Below are 19,807 nucleotides of genomic sequence, written 5' to 3' on the forward strand. Positions count from 1 at the left end.
TATAACTTAAAAGGAACTCTCATTTGTTATCTTGCAGTTGCAAGAAGGCTCCTCGAATAATCTCTTTGTTAGAATGAATAACGACGTTAAATTGAATTGTGAATAAAGTGAAGAATGAAATCAGTGTGATCACAACGATAGACCTATGCCTATGTGTTCCCGTACGATACTTTTATTTGTGTGTTCTCACACTTCCATTCAGTTGTGAGTTACAGGGCGTAAGCAATGGAAGTGAACAAAAAGAAAATTCGGGTAATTTTACAGTTCTTCTTAGATGAAGGTGAAAAGGCAAAAATGCAAGTCAGGCCGCTGAAATTGTTAATGGTGTTCATGGTGCCGTTGCTGTAACAACTAATTTCGCGCAACTTTGGTTTCGTCGATTCCGTTCAGGCATTTTTGATGTTAAAGAAAATGTCGATAAAATCACAGGAATAATCGAAGTTGACCGCAAAAATAATGGATATCTTTTTCCCCAAACTAATATACAAAAGCAAGTTATAAATACTACAATTAAAAAAAAACTACAATATTTTTCAGCAAAGCATTTCTAGCAAAACAAAAAACCAAAGAAATAAGTAATATTTAGAAAACACAACAAATTTCAAAAAGTTTAGCAAAAAAATTTAGCTTGATTTGCTGAATTCTTAGTTGTAAATAGCGGCAAACAATTAGTATTAATTAAGTACGGGACGACTTAGGAAAGTTCAGTGGAATGAATTGAAAAAAGGATACAATTTAATTTTCTTTATTTTTCATCTTCCCATATCACCATTTATTTCATACCATTAATTATATACCATTGATTTCAATAAATTTTTCTAATCTGTAAATCCACTGTTGAACACAATTCTCAAAATCGCGTCTCCTTTGCCATTCGTAGACCTCCATAAACTTTTCGCTTAACCAGAGCCACATTTATCATGATTTGGCCGTCCTCGCGGCATCTGTGGTGGACAGAAAAATGTCGAGGCTGGAATCTTTGGTACCACTTGATTGATTTGAGGTTTGCACTTCGACCTCATGGTCTTTTGTGCCTTTGATACCACTTACAAATAGTCTTAAGAAATAGAGTGACCGTTTCATATGCAGTTTGCAACTCATTGAAAATTTCCTCAGACTTGAGTTGACGTCGAAAGCCATAGAGTATTGAGTAGTGAATTTCCTTCTGCGTCACTGGCAGAATTTCTACTGAGATTGCATCAATTATTTCATGGTTTCTTGATGGTGTGTTGTCCCATAACTAGGAACGGTTCGGTTCTTATTTGTCACGAGGCCGCATTTTCTTTTGCCCATGCGTGACTACTGCGGTTTTTCTAAAATTTTAAATTAAGACATCGTTAGACTATAATAAAGCTAGCGTAATTTTTAAATTTTCATAAAAATAAAATATACCATCGGCTTACCGAACTTTTGTTAGTCCCCCTGTATATGAGTACATAGTATTGTAAAGGTATCAGTACTCAGTGGCATCCGCCACGCATAAGTCTGTTCAGGCGACCTCAGCTTTTTTGGCTTCAAGTGAGGGCCAGCAGTGCTTTAAAGACTCGGCAACAAATATCTTGAAATTGGTTTAAGAATGCCTATAATCTCTCCGATAGCACACCGCTAATCTGTACAAGATTAAGAAAGAAGACAAAGTGCACGAAATATAATCTCAGCCAGAACTTAGTGAATCACGTCCAGGCATGCAAGCCTCGCTAGGTTTTCATTAGATGATTAGAAAGTTAGATCAACTCCTTTAGTGAACACTCGAGTAGCGAAGAACATACTGAAGCTTTCATAACATCAAATATATAGCTCATTTGCAGTCTGCGAAGTCTGCTGAGTCTGCAGCTCCCACTTACGCAGCTACTAAAGGATAATATCACAAAAGTCAATAAATTTGAAAGAAACTTCAGAATTGAACTGGGCGACAAGGTAAACTGGAGTACACCTGAATTTTAAAGTAAACTCCAAGAGTGATCCCTAAAGTAATATACAGATGGCTTGAAAACACCAATAGGCATAGGCACTGAAATATATGATTCCAGAACCAAGCGTTCTGTGCCAATGGGTAGTTTTCCAAGCATCTCCCAAGCGAAGGTGGAAGCCACCGTCTATGTGTATAGATAAATTTAGACAGGAATCCCCGGAATGAACGAATTGCCATTCCGAGTGAGAGTCAGGTGGCAATTAAGTCATCCTGAGTGGGTACAACCCCCCTCGGTTCTTGAATGTATTGAGAAACTAAATTTGTTGGGTCACAGCCGGCTTTCAGGACACAGAGGGTATAACTGGGAACGAAGTAGAGGACGCATTGGTAAAAGAGGCTGCGGCCTCATTAATAATGGACCCGAACCCTTATGGGACAACTCACCATCAAGGAGAATCTTAGGAGTGAAGAGCAAAGGTTAAGGGAGGTTGGCTGTCATCATATTATGGACCCGAGGACCCACGCCCTTCCTTGCTATGGGACAACACACCATCAAGGGGAATTTTAGCAGTGATGAGCCAAGGCTAAGGAAGGTTGCCTGTCATCATATTATGGGGCTACGCCAAGCGAAATCCTTATTGAAGGGGCTACAATCAAAAGAGGTTTAGGAAGCTCATAACCCTCCATAAGGATAAACTGAGAATGCTCACGTTCATTCGCACAGATCGTTGCTGACTGCGCAGTCATCTGCACAGGATTTTTATTTAGCCCACTGACTATTTTCGTTTCTGCGACCAATCCCCTAAGACTCCAATGCACCTTCGCTTGGAATGCAGCATTTAAGCGCGTAGAAGCTAGAGACATATCGACCAATTTCAGTCGGCAGAAAGGCATAAACGCTTAGCTCAACCCAGCTCTATCTTAAGTTTAATAAGAGAACTGGGTTTGGATGAGGTACTATGATGAGCAGAAGGTACAAAAAACCATGAAGACGAAGTGCAAACCTCCAATCAAATCTAGCTATCTAAGGATAGCACTCCCTGTAAGGCGCTACGGTGGCCGAAAGGCTTGGTGTGTGGCTACCGTTCGAAAGAGCACAGGTTGGAAATCACTGGTTCGAAACGCCAATTTTTTCTATTGGCGGCGGCACCTCGGCAGTCAATGGCAAACCTCCGAGTGGATTTTTGCCATGAAAAAGCTCCTCATAAAAAATATCTGCCATTTGGAGGCAGCATAAAATTCTAGGTTCGTCCATTCCACAAATAAGAAAGGGTCCTCGTCTGAGCATGCTCATGGTTTGTCCCCAGACCGTCCGAAGAGGCTCCTGTATGAAGACTTAGGGAATTTAACAATGAAAATTGCATATTTACATTAATTTGAGTATCATTTTATGAGAAACCAGATGGACTATTAAATTTGTGACAATTCCGAATAATATAAATTTAGACGTAAAAGTTCTTAAAACTATAATTTACATATAATATTAAACACGAGTAAAAAATCTTTAATTTAAACCATGGAATGTTTAACTAATTGTTGTAAATTTGAAGCCGTTTCCGCATATTTTATTCTGTTAAAATTTTAATATGCATACATACATATTTGTATATTGCATACACATACATATACAGATAATGCAAAAAAGAGCAGAGAATAAAATTATATTTGAATGTTTAATGAGTAATTTTATGGGTTGTGGGTTTTGATGGTAAACAAACTGGAATTTAATTCGGCTTAGATTCGCAACAAAATGGCAACCAAGCCGCTTCTCTTCTAACTTCCTCTTAAACTCGCATGAGGCCCGCAATCATCAGTGGTCTGTACCGAATGATGATAGGTCTTCAAACGTTCCACTATATCGAAGTCTCCGTAAAGTTCAGGCGCAAGCTCAACTCACTGCTCATCGTTTCAAAATTAGTGACATTCTGAAGAGTTCATAAGAGCAACATCCCCGACGTATACGCATTAAGAAGGCAACCTTTCTTAACATTTCAATATTTTATGCCAGCGGCAAGAGATGCGCCAATGCCCTTCGCACTACGCGAAAGTTTTATATGATACTAGCAAACCCGGCCCGCTTCGCTGGGCAAAGACACGGCGGATCCACGTTTTGACATATATTTCGAGACCCTAGTCATCAATAGGTATGAAAATTACCCCGTATTAAAGCACTTATCAACAGCTTTCATTTGACCCATATTGTATATCCACAACCAAAGGATACCCGGGTCAACGTTTTGACCTATATCGCGAGACCCCAGTTACGGAGCGGCATGAAAAATACTCTGTACTAAAGCATTCACCAACAGCTTCAATTTGATATCCATATTGTACAAACACATTCTAGGGTTACCTGGGTCCACGTTTTGGTCTCTATCTCGAGACCCTAGTCACAGAGCGGCATGAAAAATACTCTGAACTAAAGCATTCGCCAAAAGCTTCCACTTGATACCCATATTGTACATACACATCCAAAGGTTACCCGGGTCCACGTTTTGACCTATATCTCGAACCCTATCCACCAATAGGTATCCAAACTATACGGAAACCATCTTCAATACCTTTTTAACAATGTGTGTAAGTTTGGTTTAATTCGGTGCAAAGACACGGCCGGTTAGCGAACACACACAAAAAGTTGACTTTATTTTATATATAAGATTTCTTGTTGCTTCTGTAGCCGCAAGTTACACCTAAGCTGTTTAATTGATTGTCCTCTCTGGTTGATTTCATCATCTGTTATTAGACTGCTCGAATACAACCGGCAATTGAGAAGGTGGGTGGGGTCTTGCAGTAGCTCCCCGTAGGATGATAAATGGTGATCTGATTGGAAGTACCTTTTGCAATAGGGTTATTTTGACAGATCACGCGTGACTACTATCAAATTAAATACATAATTTTTTTCAGTACTCATTGACATTTTAGCATGGAGAGGCTTTCGCTCTTCAAATCGTTTACAAATCGTAAAATTGTATTACGAAAATCGACGCTCTGTGAAAAGAGTTCATCGCGCGCTAATGCCAACTTATAGCGATGAGACCCATTTTTGGCTTTATAGCTACGTCAATAAGCAAATTGCCGTATATGGGATGAAGAGCAACCCGAAAACATTCAAGAACAGCTATTACATTCGTTAAAAACAACCGTTTGTTGCGGCCTATGGGCATGAGGAATCTTTGGCCCATATTTCTTCAAAGACGAGGCTGGCGCCAATTTAAGGGGTTAGGTGGGTTTCAAAAGCTCAAAATAGGTACATTTTTATGAATTTTTTTTTTATTTAATCAACAGAATATTTCATTCCATCAATTTAACACATAAAAGATACATATTTTATAAGTAGTTTGTGAAATTTTCATTGAAAAATTTTGAAAATTAAGGCGTGGACACGTCGTCTCCTATGACCCCTCAAAAAAAAGTTCTCTCGGCGTAGTCAGGATAACTCATGACAGATTCATCTGAAATTCAAAAACAAAAAATTTTCTGTTAGTAGATGTTTCAAACTCGTACTTGGACGAAGGAAAAAAAAAAACAAAAATTACATTTTTGGCGGCGTTGAAAACAAAAAACCCTTATTTTGAGTAGAATTTGCACCCTTCATGCCTTCGTTCAAGCACGAGATAATGTTATTCCAAAGATGTGTGCAAAATTTGAACAAAATCGCTTCATAACTTTTCGAGAAATCGTGTCCACCGACTTAAAAAATCGAGTTTTGAGATAAACGCGTTTAAAAACGAAACGCTGCACTGACATGGCCTGATGGGCGGAACTTCTGAAGGGTCTATCTCGTAGAATTTTACTCGGATCAATTTGAAATTTTAGGAGAATATTTTAAACATATTATACTATTTAATAAGACAAAAAAAAATAAATCGATTTTTTGAAATTTTGAAACCCACCTAACCCCTTAACATTGAATGGCGAACGCTATCACGCCATGATAAAGGACTTTTTGATGCTGGCAATCAAAGCCTGCGATTGCACAACATTTGATTCCAACAAGACGACGCTACTTCCCATACAGCCCTTGAAACAATGGATTTACTGCGTCGTCGTTTTGGGTGAGCAATTTCTCTCTCGCCTCAGATCCGGTCAATTGGCCAGTAAGATCATGTGATGTCAAACCTTTGGAGTTTTATTCGTGGCGGTATGTAAAGTATAAATGTTTTATGGATAAACCAGCTTCGATTGAGACAACTAAAGTTATTAACAAGATACCGACCAAAGTCCTCCAGCCAGTAATTCAAAATTGGTGGTTATGGATGGCTGATTTGCGACACAGTTGACGCCAATATTTGCAAGGGAGTTTCTTTAAAAAAATAAATGTAATTCTACACAAAAATAATAAAGATTGCCCAATCAATTTGAACTTTCGTTGTTTTATTTCAATTGAATATCCGATACCCCTAAATTGATAACCTATATGTCTTTCTTTGGACACAAAAACTCTTTAGGTCGAAGTGCAAATCATCTTTTAGCTCTACTTTTGGATCCAGTATACTGCAATGCATTCAGCCATAACATCCATAGTTGCGGGCAGAGTTGTCCTTCGTGGTGAGGTCGTTCTAACTATTCGATGGCTGACAGTCGTCCAACGAGATGACATTGTTGGTACAAGACTCGCATCACTGCACTCCAGTTGGAATCAGAATTCATTTTGATTCGAAGGAAATAAAATATCACCGCTCTGCTTTCTAATGATTGTCTAAGCTCAATCGTTGCCGAGAGTCATCTCGGCGATGTTCCAAATAGGATATCATTAGAACAGTCGAGCTATAATTTGACCCCTGGTGTTGAACGAAGCACTGCTATCTCTCACTGAGAGATATGATTTAAAATTTCGCTCATTTACGGTACGGAATTTATAGTAAATGGATATTTTCTATGGACCACCACACAAAGGCGACGTATTTCACAACAAATCGACCTGCAGCTTTGTATGTTTTATGTAGGACACATCCATAACAGGCATAGGGAGTCCGATGGCTAGACGACAGATACAGATAGTTTCATTTCCGCTCAATTAAGAATTGCGAAAAATCTTAAGTTAAGTATTCATCATTACTAAAAAGTCATTGATGCTTTGGACCGACGTCGAGGTGACAGCATAAGCGCACATTTGATACGTTTCTGCCCTTGGCCAAATAATCGTTTCAAATTTTTCAAAATATGAACTCAAAAGAAGCCTTTTCACAGGTTTTAATACTTAAGATGTGACATTGCCTGCCGTTATTAGAAAGTATTTCGGAAGTCTGATTTACCTATTCATCGATTTTCAACTCGCACTTTCTACTTACATATTTACATATACTCAATTTTGGTCCATATCGAATGCCAAAAAAAAAACTCACTACTGATTTGTACTCAAATTTTTCCAAAATTGTTTAGTTTTTTTTCACCCGCCAGCAATACTCGTAGAATATATTTTGGCATTATTTTTTTATACAAACCACCGCATCTTTAAGACCATTTTCCTACTCTCTAAACCAAGTCATCCTCTTGTGCTGTTGCAATGTATCATAATCAATATATCTATTCGCGTGAGCGTCGTCGCTTTGGACGCCAGCCTTTATTAAGCGATCGTACGCAGCTCATGCTCAGCATTCAGCCCAGTCAACGTACTCGCACATCCTATATTCTACGTAATCCAATGAATCGCAGCACGCAGTTGAGCGATCAAATGGCTTATAGTTGGGTGGAGACGGAGAATGTCACATATGCGGAGCACGGCATGTATCACTATGAAGGTGGATGGCCCCGCGAAGTTAATATAAACGATGAAGAGTCGACGTTGCGTTACCGCAAGAAGATCGAACGCGAAGATAATTGGGGAATTCAAGTAACTCATATAATACATTCGTCAATGGATGTGGCGGCGCAAAATAGTGCTATAAATATCTATCAGGAGTTTTTCGTTGATCTACCACCTGAATTGGGCCAAGACATACGCATGCCGTTCGAGGCGCGCCAATGTAATATATTTCATGATCCGCAAACACCTGCACGGCCGATCACCATTTTAGACTGGATGCCGAGCGAGTTGAGGAAATTTTTATCACAACCCACCAATTTCAAACCGCTTCCGCCGGTACAACAGCCTTCCAAAAATGTGAAAGCGACAGATGACGATAAGTTAAATCGTAATTCCTTCTATGTTTGGAATCAAATTAATGCTCTGCACCCAGAGGTAGTGCTCGAGTCGACAGAGCCAGTACGTTGTGCACATTTCTGTCCCCGTGACGATTTATTTATAGCAGCCGGCTTGGAGTCAGGCATAGTGGGGCTTTGGGATGCTCGTAATGGCGGAAACGCACTGAAAGTTTCTCCATTGGAAGGTGCACATCGTTCGGCAGCAGCTGCTTTATGTTGGGTGCATTCCAAATCGAATTCTGAATTTTACACCGGTTCATTTGATGGTTCAGTGAAATATTGGGATGGACGCAATCTGGATGCGCCATTACAAGAAATTTTGATAGATCCTTTGCCAACCGATGAGCAAAAGCGTGAGCGAGCACATGGAGTTACAGTGTTGGAGTTTGAGTATACCATACCGGTTCGTTACATTATTGCCAGCGATCAGGGTTACGTCTTTATTGGCAATCGTAAAGGTATGTTGCCGACCGAAGTGTTGCTTTCTAACTATCGCCTCTTCTCGGGGCCGATACGCACCATTGAACGCAATCCGTTCTTTGTGAAGAATTTCCTAATTGCCGCAGATTGGTGTGTAAAAATCTGGGCAGAGGAGTGTAAAGGTGCACCCACGACCCTACTAATGAAGAAAAAGCATGAAATGTTGTGTGGCACTTGGAGCCCAACTCGTTGCTCGCTTTTTGTTACGGGTGATGCAAAAGGTGAAGTGGACTTTTGGGACATTTTGTTGCATCAACGAAAACCGATATTCACATTGAAGTTAAAATGCGCCATAAGGTATATGAAATTTCGAGCAGATGGCAAATATTTAGCGGTGGGGTTGGAAAATGGTGATATACAACTTTTCGAATTGGATACAGCTTTGAAGCAGAGCGCAGCTAAGGATAAAGCTTTGTTAATGGCGGTAAGTGAGGCATCATCAAAACATCATTGTTAAAAGGTGGGAGGGAGGAGAAAGAAGAATAAAGAATTTACCAAACTAGTCTAGAGCTCCAAACTCGTAGCTCTGTTTACCGGGCACTGGACGATCGGCACACACGCGGAAAAGCTAGGGTTACCATCTAACCCCCATTGCAGAAGTTGTGTGACCTTTCAGAGAAGGAGACTGCTGAGCACTTTCTCTGTAAATGTTCTGGCTTGGCAGCTAGACGATTAAGGTCACTGGGCGCTCCTTTCTTCGACAGTCTGGCGCAGTGCGCCAACCTAAATCCAATCAATCTTCTCCATTATATCAACAGCTCTGGCTGACTGTAGATATCTGCCTGTTGGCGGTCTCATAATGGTATCAAAACGGCGCTTCAGTGCTACTTCAGGAGTGCCAGACTGGTACGTCAACCATTTCACCTACCTACTTAGTCTAGAGCTGCTTAAATTTTTGTATTGTAGGAAGCTATTCAGAACTTCGGCCAGCGCTTTGATATTCCAGTCTCATATTTTGGGGGTTGAATTTAGTCAAAACAGGGCTGTTAATTTGGTCTAAACAGTCTTCACTTTATACAAAGAAATCACAACAGAATTTATTTCCTTTAATTTTGAATTTAATTCATTTCAATCCATTCCAATTTTAGCTTTTCGAACGTGAGCTACTGCGCTCCAAATTGTTGGAAGGCCGTGTTGAAGAAATTAAGCTTAAACGTAAAACGTCCATGTATGAAGCCGAGCAAGCCAAACTCCGTGAAGCTGAATTAGAGTTGCTAGAACAACTTGATCCCGAAGATCCAGATCAGTTTTTGCAGATTATCGAAAATGACACGGAATTCAAGGACATGTTGAAAATGTTCAGGGACGGTATATTCGATATAGATAAGAAGAGACAAGAACGTCAATTTGTAATGGAGCGTACTGTTTTCGAGAATGTCGAAGAACCTCTAAGCGACGCTGCCTTAGCGACACTCACTGCAGAAGAGAATGCCCTCCAAGCTTCTGGTGGACTAGCTGGTGCTGCTGGTAAAGTCGGCGCTACTGCAGTTTTTGGAGATGCTACTGCAGATTTCGGAGCTGTCCCTCAAACAAAAGAAGCAGCAGCTACTGCTTTAAAAATAAAAGTCTTGAAACGTATGGCAGATGATTAATATAAATATTTTGTAACATTTTTTCGTTGTATCAACTCATATTTTATTTACTTGTATGTATTATGTGCGACATGTGGGATGATATTAAAATACGCACATCTTTGCTGCTAATTCCGGTATTTCCACAGCTTTCATATCCACCACGAGCACACTCATTTGCCGTCGCACAGCACTCGCTTTTCGCACAATTAGCTTCACCTCAAAGTGATTCATTAGGTATTTCCATTTGTATTCTTCCTTTTGCTGGTCACCTAAAGTTTGATACTCCTGCGCCGTAAGTAACAGCACACGTTCGGCTATAGCACCAGAAAGACGTGCTTCTAACAAAGTGCCAGTGTGATCGCTGAACTGCACGTTTATATTGAAGAAATATTCGAATTTCTCACCGTCGTGGTTAAGTGAAAAGGCCAATTGGCATCGTGTTGATTGACAAATGGTTTGATTGCGCGTAAGTAAAGCCGTACAGGATTTGCTGTGTAGAAGTTAAGCATTGTAAATGAATCTGTGTTTTATATTTATTCATTCGATTTTTCGCTTACCATCTGCGGCTTAAGACCTGTCCCGTGCCATCAAAATCAAAATGAGTTAGCATAGCATAAAGAACGGCTGTGAATTGCTCTGTATCATCTTTGAGGTGTCCCTCTGCGCGAGCATACACCTGCTTTACAGTCATTTGTGTTGTAATTTGATTGCCTAGAAATACGGGAAGGGAAGGTAGTGTAGTAGAAGATAATATCAAAAAGTTCCCTGAACAACCACCAGTTGACGCTCTAAGTCAATCGATTTGAGTGCTATTTCTTTTTTGAGTTCTATTTCTGTGATGAACATTCTTGCCAAAATTTTATTCCAATTGCTTCAAACGTTATAGCCTAGACAGACGGCGGCGTTAATCAGGATAACCGGCGCGGTTAATTCTGGTTAAAATGTAGTGTAACAGACGGCTGTTGCGCTGATTGGGTTATTGGATAGTTTTGTCAGTAAAATATGAACCGCAGGCAACAAATACGGGTATTACCTGGTTTATATAAATACTAAGAAATAATTGTTTATTTAAAAAAAATCTTAAACTGCTCCAAAATATAAAAAAAAAATTAATGTAATTTCGAACGTGTCAGTGCAAACTAGCATCGCGTCCTTCTCTTCAAAAGTTTCATTATTTTTCATTCACAATAGATAACTTCTACTCAAATATGAATGAGACGGTATCAATAAAATGGTCCGCGGATGACATATGGCAAAAATAAATTTTTTGTTTTTTGGTAGGACTGTTATAAGCTTACATGGCAAATTTCAGCGTGATATGTCACATAGTTTGTTTTCTGTGCTACTGTAAACAAGTCAAGCTCGAGTGTGTTCTTCGAATTTAACGATGGAAATTCAAGTTGAACAAAGAATTTGTTTGAAATTTTGTTATTCCAACAAAATTTCGGCTTCAGACGCCTTAAAAATGTTGCAGACAACCTATGGGGACTCTGCTCTATCGCGTGCACGTGTTTTCCAGTGGTACAAATCGTGCAAAGAGGGTCAGGTTATGCTGACTGTTTTTTTCGATTACGAAGGTGTGGTGCACTCGGAGTTCCTTCCGCAAGGCCGATCGGTTAACGCTGAATATTATTTAGACGTTTTAAAGCGTTTGCGCGAGAACATTCGTCTTAAAAGGAAGGAATTGTGAGACAACAAGTCATGGTTCTTGCATCACGATAATGCACCAGCTCACACATCACGTCTTGTTCGCGATTATTTGAACAAAAATAATGTTAATATCGTTCCGCAAGCACCGTATTCGCCTGATATGGCTCCATGTGACTTTTTCTTGTTTCCCAAGTTCAAGTTGCCGCTCCGTGGAAAACATTTTGAGACAATTGAAGTCATAAAAGAGAATTCGAAGAACACACTCGAGCTTGACTTGTTTACAGTAGCACAGAAAACAAACTATGTGACATATTACGCTGAAATTTGCCATGTAAGCTTATAACAGTCCTACCAAAAAACAAAAAATTTATTTTTGCCATATGTCATCCGCGGACCGTTTTATTGACACCGTTTTGTTCATATTTGAGTAGAAGCTATTAACTGTCATTTTTCGGCAATCGGAAACTACCCTTATTAGTTTAAATGATGTGAATAGAGTCTAGTTGTCAATATGCATTAGTTGCACTTCATTTCTGAAATAATTCTGAATTAAGCCGTTAGTCCCGATTAATGCCACTGTCTACCAAGGCTATTACACTGTCTTGAGTTAATGAACCTCTGCGCGTTTTTTTTCGATTTTTTACAGTTTTTAAAATGTATTTGAAATTGCAACAACGAGTTTGTATTAAATTTTGCGTTAAAATGTATTTAAAGGTGCGAAAACCTTAGAAATCTTGGGAAACTGTTTCGCTAATGTTACTCTAAAGAAAACAGCTGCCTACGAATGGCTTAAACGCTTTGCTGCAATCACATTATTGGACGACAGACGAAATCAATCAATCATTGGGTCAAGCGATAGGAACTCATGCACCTAATTTGCAATTTGCAATTACTTCTAGCCATGGCATTAATTTGGCGTCAATATCGCCTTTTCCACTTTTCCGCTTTTCTTCACCAGCAATCTTTCATTTTAAAAATTTCATGGTTGCGTTCCGTTTATGTGGAGTAACAGATGGAAATATAGTAACAGGATCAATAAATATTTAAATGTTAAGTCATGTGGCATCTTCTCATCAATCAACTGTTGTATGAAATAGTTGCGAAGTTTTTGGAATGCATTTCGAGTTTTATGGCAGAGTCATGACTATTTATGCGCCGGCATTGCTGCGTTTTTACCTTCATTTCAAAGAATTCTTCATCATTAAAAACACCTTTTCGCTGTTATTTAATCACTACCCTTTTTTTTTAAATAAACCCCATTTTGATTTTCAAATAACATTTCATTAAAGGATAACAACTTCAATCTGCAAAACATTACCTTTCGAGCCCATTCGCATATGTACCATATACATATCGCACCCTAAATACAAAAGGGTCACAACTCAAAATGAGCAGAAGCTCAAATATGAACGAGACGTTATCAATAAAACGGTCCACGGATGACATATGGCAAAAATAAAATTTTTTTTTTTTGGTAGGACTGTTATAAGCTTACATGGCAAATTTCAGCGTGATATGTCACATAGTTTGTTTTATGTGCTACTGTAAACAAGTCAAGCTCGAGTGTGGAAAATTTTGAGTTGTGCCCCTTTTGTATTTAGGGTGCGATATGTATGCATCTGTGCTTATGTTAAGTATTATTACGAGGTAAATATATTAAAAGAGATATTTGAGTTTCATGTTAAACCAACCAACTAACGATTTTCTTCCCACTTTTCTTACCATCCGGCATATTATTAATTGTGAAGGCCAACGAATCCCAAGACTTGCTGGACGCAGTCTCCGCAAACTTCATTAATGCATCCACTTCTTCCCCTATTGGATTCTCATAGGCCAATGTGCGTCCGGTAAAGGATAACGTTGTACTTTTGTAAAATTCTGAATAACCCAACTTCACCTCTATCAAATGTAAAACTGTGCGCATACTTTCCCAATATTGCTGTGCGCGCTGTATCCAATCTGACTGGCAAATACTCAGCACAACACCATCAGCGTAGCTGCCATCAATGACAATTAATTCAAGACAGTGTAGAACTTCACCACTACGTTTACTGCGCACCTCCTTGATAGGTCGGTGGGCAGCCACCAAAACCAGCAAATCGACAAATTGCTCTGAATTATTTTCTTTCATGCTGCAACGTACATCCTGCAATTTGAGTGCACTACAGAGTGGCTTGTGTGGGACGCGGCGTAAATTATGTAAATCACATAAGGCGTTCATGTCTCGATAGTCGTGTTTGTCCAATCGTCCCTGCCCATCGTTCAACACCAATGTAAATGGCACTGTAGGTAGGGGCTGAAAACGTACATTGTTCGCCAACGTGGATTTTTCATATATTAATGTGGGCACAACACTCGGTGCGATGACATCGATTACGTCGTAAATTTTCACTTTGCGATTATATTCGGCGACTTGCTCTTTGGTGCCCCAAACTTTGCAATTGATGATGTGCCGTTTTGAGTCGCGTAACGTAAACGATATAACGCCACGATACTCGGGTGAGCCGCGTTTGAGAAAGCTATTCGGCGTAGTTTTGGTGAGGACAATGGCAGTAATTAACGCATTTTTAATATCTTCGTCGATTTCAGATATTTTTTTCGGTAAAACACCTGCCATTTTTATAGTAATTTTGTATAATAAAACACCTAACCAAATTTTTTGTGGCGATAGCGGATACGGAAAATATGCTTTTGAGAATTAGCCGTTAGAGCTGTGCTGCCAAGTTTTCAAAAAACCTGAAAGGTGAAATTATATGCATGAAGGTTACCACGTTACTACTGCTGACACTTTAATATCGATTTAACAGTTAAACTCATTTAGTTGCTGTTAGTTGGCATACAAATTTATCTCTTGCTGAACTTTTTTGGAAATACACAAAAGCGCGCAAAATGGAATACACCTTTAAGAAAGAGCGGCGCACATTTGGCTCCCATACACAATTTAAGGACAAAGATGAAGTAATCTTTTCCGAAAATTCTTCACAGGAGCATGCGAAGAACTATATACTCAAGAATCCTGTGGATCGTGCAACACAATTTACCCGACAAATGGCGCTGAGTCAAGCCAACACCGAACGCGCTACATACAAACATGTGGGCATCACACATAACGAAGGTGGATGGCCCAAAGATATTGCTATGTCCGATCCGGAGCAAACAGTGCGTTATAAGCGCAAAATTGAGAAGGATGAAAATTATATAACACAAGTAATGAATCTCACTAAGCCAATGGAACATTATATACACCAAAATAATGCAGTGAATATTTATGAAAACTATTTTGAGCATCTAGATCCAGCGCCATTGCCCGAACCGTGCCGTTCACGCACCGTTAATGTGTATCGTGATCCCAATCTTATTAAAGTGCCTGTCACGCACCTTTCATGGTCGCCGGATGGCGCTATTAAAATGGCTGTTAGTCATTGTGATATGAAATTTCAAGGTGATAAAACTGGTCAACGCAGTAATTCATATATTTGGGAAATCGAAAATCCCAATGAACCTTTTCTCACACTCGAACCCAAAGTACCGTGTGTATGTTTGGAATATAATCAGAAGGATCCGACAAGTTTGGTTAGTGGCATGTACAATGGCCAGGTGGCTGCTTGGGATACACGACATGGCAAATATCCGGTAATGATAAGCGAACGTGAGATATGCCATCGTGATCCGGTTAATTCAGTGCTGTGGAACAATTCAAAGAGTGGCACAGAATTCTTTTCCGGTGGCTCAGATGGGCAAGTGTTGTGGTGGGATACACGAAAATTGAGTGAACCGTTGGATAAACTACTAATGGATCCAGTGCGTACTGACGAACAAGATTTGGGTCGTTCGTTTGGTGTTTCTGTATTGGAGTACGAAACAACTATACCAACGCGTTTTATGGCTGGCACAGAAATGGGTATGCTTTTCTCGTGCAATCGTAAAGGCAAAACTCCCATGGAGAAGATACAGATTAGGGTATGACTTAACTACAAAATGAATCTGGTTTTCTAAGATTTCTTCCTTTCAGATGATGTGCCATTTGGGTCCAGTATATGCCATAACTCGTAATCCTGCATTTGTAAAGAATTTCCTAACTGTAGGTGATTGGTGTGCGCGCATATGGTCTGAAGATTGTCGCGAGAGCTCTATAATTTGGACTAAAAACAGCGATGCTATGTTGACCGATGGTGCTTGGAGTTACACAAAGTAAAGTATCTGAAAAAAAATTATAGAAATAATCCTTCGTTAAACTAAAATTTTCAGGGTTAAAAAAAGCAAAATAAAATTGTAGAGATAATCAGTTTTCAAACTGAAAATGTTCATGTTTTCAGGGTATCCCAATTCTTTATAACTCGCATGGATGGCGTGCTCGATACATGGGACCTGTTGCAACAACAAAATCAACCAGTGCTGACGGTTAAAGTATGCGATGAACCACTGCATTGTGTGCGTACTAATGAAAATGGAAAATTCGTTAGCTGCGGCAGTAAACTGGGTGCCACTTTTCTCATTGAGGTGTCGGATAATATGGTAATGTCGGCGAAGAATGACAAACCATTGCTAACAGCGGTGAGTAAAATTAATGAAATTTTTTCTCCTTTTTTAATAAGTATTTTGCGCCTTTCTGTAAATTTCGCAAAATACTCGTATTCATAACTATAAATCAAAAAAAAAAAAAATAATTGTCAATATGTATGTATATGTATATGCTATATTTGTAAATATCTACAAATAATAAAATATTTTTTAATTTCACATTAACAAAATTTACTTACAATATAAATATTTTAGATGTTCGAGCGTGAAAATAGACGCGAAAAAATTTTGGAAGCCAAATCGAGAGAGATTAAGCTGAAAGTAAAGACTAATCAAGGCCAGGACCAAGGTGACCTAACAATGCTCAATGGTCGTGTAAATGTTGCTCCATTTAAAGATGCTTGTGAACAAGCGGCAGCTGAGTATTTTGCAGCCGTAGAACAGGAACGTTTACGACGTATTCCTGGCAACAAGCGTAGGTGATCAATAAACGTTTTTTCTTCCGATTTGTGAATTAAAATAACAGGTTATCGTATTTCTTTTCCAATTATAGAGGATGCGGAGGAAGCTGAAGCGTCTGAAATAGATAGCGCGAGGACCTAAATAATTATAAAAATTCCAAACATTTAGTTTGCGTTCAAACTAGAAAAGTTTATAGATAAATTTGGTCTACTAATAATACGTTCACATATGCATTAATCACCTATAAATCCACGAAATTAATCTACCCGTTCACATATGGCAGATTACCTGCAAAATCAACAATCAGCTGTCAATACTGCTTTGAGAGATTTTTGGAGGAATATTTCGGTGTTTTTGTGGTGGTTTCTTTAATTATTATTAATGATACGAAGAAAATACAAGGAGAAGGAATAGCTAATTTAATTGCGCAATTAATTGGCTGCTAATAATAAACAGTTGGAGGAAATCCGTATGCGACGTTTACTGAGGTTGCAAAAAATACGCAGTAATACGCATTCAAAATTCGATATTACATTTTATAGTAAGTAATAAGAGGGCAAAACGTTTATGGACAAACGCTTTTTTCTGTAAAATAAATCCCTAATTAACAATATTTAACAAAAATGTTTGCTTTGCCGGCATCGATTTTATTTAGTTTTTATTTTGATGTTTCTCCTTGCATTCGTAATAATAATTATCGATAACACAGAAAACACAGGGTTGTATGTCAATAAGTATCGTTATTATCTGGGATTTTAGGAGAGAAATTTTGTATGGGAAATCGCGCTTTTTAATTACGGATTTTAAGCTAAGCGCGAAAAAGTAGATCATCTACTTATATGTGAACGTATTATAAGGAAAGAAAATGTTATGTTGTTAATTGTATAATAGGTATTTTTATGAATTATGTTACATATTTCGTTAAGTTTTCTTAATTTTATTCTTATAAAATGAAAATAGTAATATTTCTTTAATTCTACTGCGAATGAAATTAGACAGAGAAATAAATTTAAACATCTGTATGGGAAAGAACTGTTATTTGATTACAAAATTAATGGGTTATTATCTATCAAATGGAAAAATGCATCAAAAAAGTCAAAAGGGAGGTGTATTAGCCCCAGTATTAATAATTCGAGAAAGCAAATTTAAAATTTAAATTTTTTAAATTTGTTTACTGATCAAAGGATATTTACCAAAAACACTTTTAAAATATTGTTCTTTTCTATGACTAAGTTAACATACTTAGAGGTCAATCTGTACTTTATCCTTACCCATGCTAATATAATTGAGCTTTATTTTCGAAAAAAATTGAAAAATATTAACAATTACTTATCAACTTATTAAAATTAAATATATGGTTAATTAAAATGTATACAAAGTTCGGTGCCGGATGAAAAATTAACCAAAAAATGCTTGGTATTCCCCTTTTTTTGCGCTACGAAATAGATAATTAGAAAATGCTTAAGAAATGCTTAAATTTTACATGATTCTGTCGCTGTTGTTGAGGTTCTGCCAACATAAGACATTCTCCCCAAATGGTACTGAAGTGAAAATTATTCATGGTGAAAAGACTTCAAAGGTGAACTCTTTAACAGACCGTTATTCAGCTCTGAGTGAATTTGACAGAATCAGCTGATGGGCGGACGTCACTTGAGGTGTGTATATAAAAAACCTGAGATTGTGTTTGTGATATACTAAGAAAAATAACCAATGATATTTCGTTGCCGTCTGGTTAACGGTTGATTGGACGGGTGTGTGAATACATGTGAAATGACCGCGCAGAATTCGGCTGTCGAAACCCCAAGTAACGTTATATTCAAAGTTCCCCTCACAATTTTCTTTTTCACCTTAGCTAAATAGCAAACCTAGTAATCCAAGGATGATAAATACAAGGTTTGCTCGTTAAGTATGGTGAAAAAAATTGTGAGGAACTTTGAATTCTACGTTATTCGTTTTGTATTTTACAAAATTTAGCTTTAGCTTAATGAAACACAAAACGAATGACGACGGCATATCTGTAAAAATTCGCTCAGAGCCGAATAACGGTCTGCTAGGTAGTACACCTCTAATGCTGGTAATCTATCACTCATTTTTACAATTATCGTCTAAACTTTCTAACCATCACCAGACGCTTAAAATCTCGCACAAGTAGTACCTGTTCCGACAAACATGTGCGACATGTATTACCAAAAATTTGATTTACTTTCGATTCCCTTCTATGGCTGAATCGTAAGAAATTATAAAGTTCAATATACGTAACTACCTCAATATAATTAACAGCTAAGTTGCACAATTTTTTTATTATCTTCTTTTGTCGTACTTGAAGTTTTATACTTTTAATAAGCTAATAAAAGATGTGATAAATTTAAAAATTTCGCCTTTTATTGCCTACACATGAAATTACAGCATTGTTTTGGAATCTGCCACAATTTTTAAGACTTATCTATTACTAAAAAAATGTTTACAGTCCCCACGCTGCGTAAGACTAATACAACCAGTGGTGCCAATTTTTGAGTTTCAGAAACCATCAAAACTCGAAAAAACGCATTTTACTCTACTAAAAGTACTAAATGTTTTCCATAACAGTTTGTATTTAACAAAAGTAAAAAATAAACTTATGAGGAATTACATAATTCAATAGGACAAAGTTTATTTGTTCATAATAATTCTGCAAAAACTTATCCTCTTATATTACTTAATATAATATTTAATATCGAATTTCGAATGCGTATTGCTGCCATAGTTTTTTGAAACCTCAGTAAACGTCGTTTACGGATTTCCTCCAACTGCTGCAATTAAATTAGCTATTCCTTCTCCTTGACTTTTCTCCATATCGTTAATAATAATTAAACAACTCAAAAACATTAAAATATTCCACTAAGATAATTTCTATGAAGAAAAACCTTTCACAACAGTATTGACAGCTGTTTGTCAATTTTGCAGGTAATCTGCCATATGTAAACGAGTAGATTAATTTTGTGGATGTGCATATGTGAACGTAAAAAAGTATTAAAATGGACACTAAATACTAAATAATTTTGTGTCATTTTACTTTTTAAAATCA

The 19,807-nt window shown here is 37.9% G+C and overlaps 3 protein-coding genes across 3 annotated transcripts; 2 read left to right on the top strand and 1 right to left on the bottom strand.

Annotated features, from left to right (window-relative positions):
- Positions 1 to 7,251: 7,251 nt before the first annotated feature.
- On the top strand, positions 7,252 to 10,239 carry LOC129242515 (dynein intermediate chain 3, ciliary). The gene is made up of 2 exons (XM_054879194.1): positions 7,252 to 8,960; positions 9,625 to 10,239. The coding sequence occupies exons 1-2, from the start codon at positions 7,419 to 7,421 to the stop codon at positions 10,126 to 10,128; spliced, it is 2,046 nt and encodes a 681-aa protein (XP_054735169.1). The 5' UTR covers positions 7,252 to 7,418; the 3' UTR covers positions 10,129 to 10,239.
- On the bottom strand, positions 10,162 to 14,377 carry LOC129242516 (protein hold'em). Its single transcript, XM_054879195.1, has 3 exons — positions 13,483 to 14,377; positions 10,668 to 10,821; positions 10,162 to 10,600 (listed from the first exon to the last, which is right to left on the bottom strand). The coding sequence occupies exons 1-3, from the start codon at positions 14,375 to 14,377 to the stop codon at positions 10,213 to 10,215; spliced, it is 1,437 nt and encodes a 478-aa protein (XP_054735170.1). The 3' UTR covers positions 10,162 to 10,212.
- Positions 14,378 to 14,649: 272 nt separating this feature from the next.
- LOC129241731 (dynein intermediate chain 3, ciliary) lies at positions 14,650 to 17,325 on the top strand. Its single transcript, XM_054878214.1, has 5 exons — positions 14,650 to 15,720; positions 15,773 to 15,951; positions 16,077 to 16,314; positions 16,537 to 16,756; positions 16,835 to 17,325. The coding sequence occupies exons 1-5, from the start codon at positions 14,650 to 14,652 to the stop codon at positions 16,882 to 16,884; spliced, it is 1,758 nt and encodes a 585-aa protein (XP_054734189.1). The 3' UTR covers positions 16,885 to 17,325.
- Positions 17,326 to 19,807: the final 2,482 nt, after the last annotated feature.

Source organism: Anastrepha obliqua, chromosome 3 (assembly GCF_027943255.1).
Source record: "Anastrepha obliqua isolate idAnaObli1 chromosome 3, idAnaObli1_1.0, whole genome shotgun sequence".
Lineage (NCBI taxonomy): Eukaryota > Metazoa > Arthropoda > Insecta > Diptera > Tephritidae > Anastrepha > Anastrepha obliqua.

Bases quoted from the DNA above. Each gene is read 5' to 3' on its own strand.
- LOC129242515 (XM_054879194.1), top strand. From the start codon at position 7,419: ATGTATCATAATCAATATATCTATTCGCGTGAGCGTCGTCGCTTTGGA. The intron at 8,961-9,624 runs GTAAGTGAGGCA...TTCCAATTTTAG, and splicing joins ATAAAGCTTTGTTAATGGCG to CTTTTCGAACGTGAGCTACT.
- LOC129242516 (XM_054879195.1), bottom strand. From the start codon at position 14,377: ATGGCAGGTGTTTTACCGAAAAAAATATCTGAAATCGACGAAGATATT. The intron at 10,822-13,482 runs GTAAGAAAAGTG...CCGTATTTCTAG, and splicing joins AATTAATAATATGCCGGATG to GCAATCAAATTACAACACAA. The intron at 10,601-10,667 runs GTAAGCGAAAAA...ACTTCTACACAG, and splicing joins CAGGTCTTAAGCCGCAGATG to CAAATCCTGTACGGCTTTAC.
- LOC129241731 (XM_054878214.1), top strand. From the start codon at position 14,650: ATGGAATACACCTTTAAGAAAGAGCGGCGCACATTTGGCTCCCATACA. The intron at 15,721-15,772 runs GTATGACTTAAC...TCTTCCTTTCAG, and splicing joins TGGAGAAGATACAGATTAGG to ATGATGTGCCATTTGGGTCC. The intron at 16,757-16,834 runs GTAGGTGATCAA...TTCCAATTATAG, and splicing joins ACGTATTCCTGGCAACAAGC to AGGATGCGGAGGAAGCTGAA.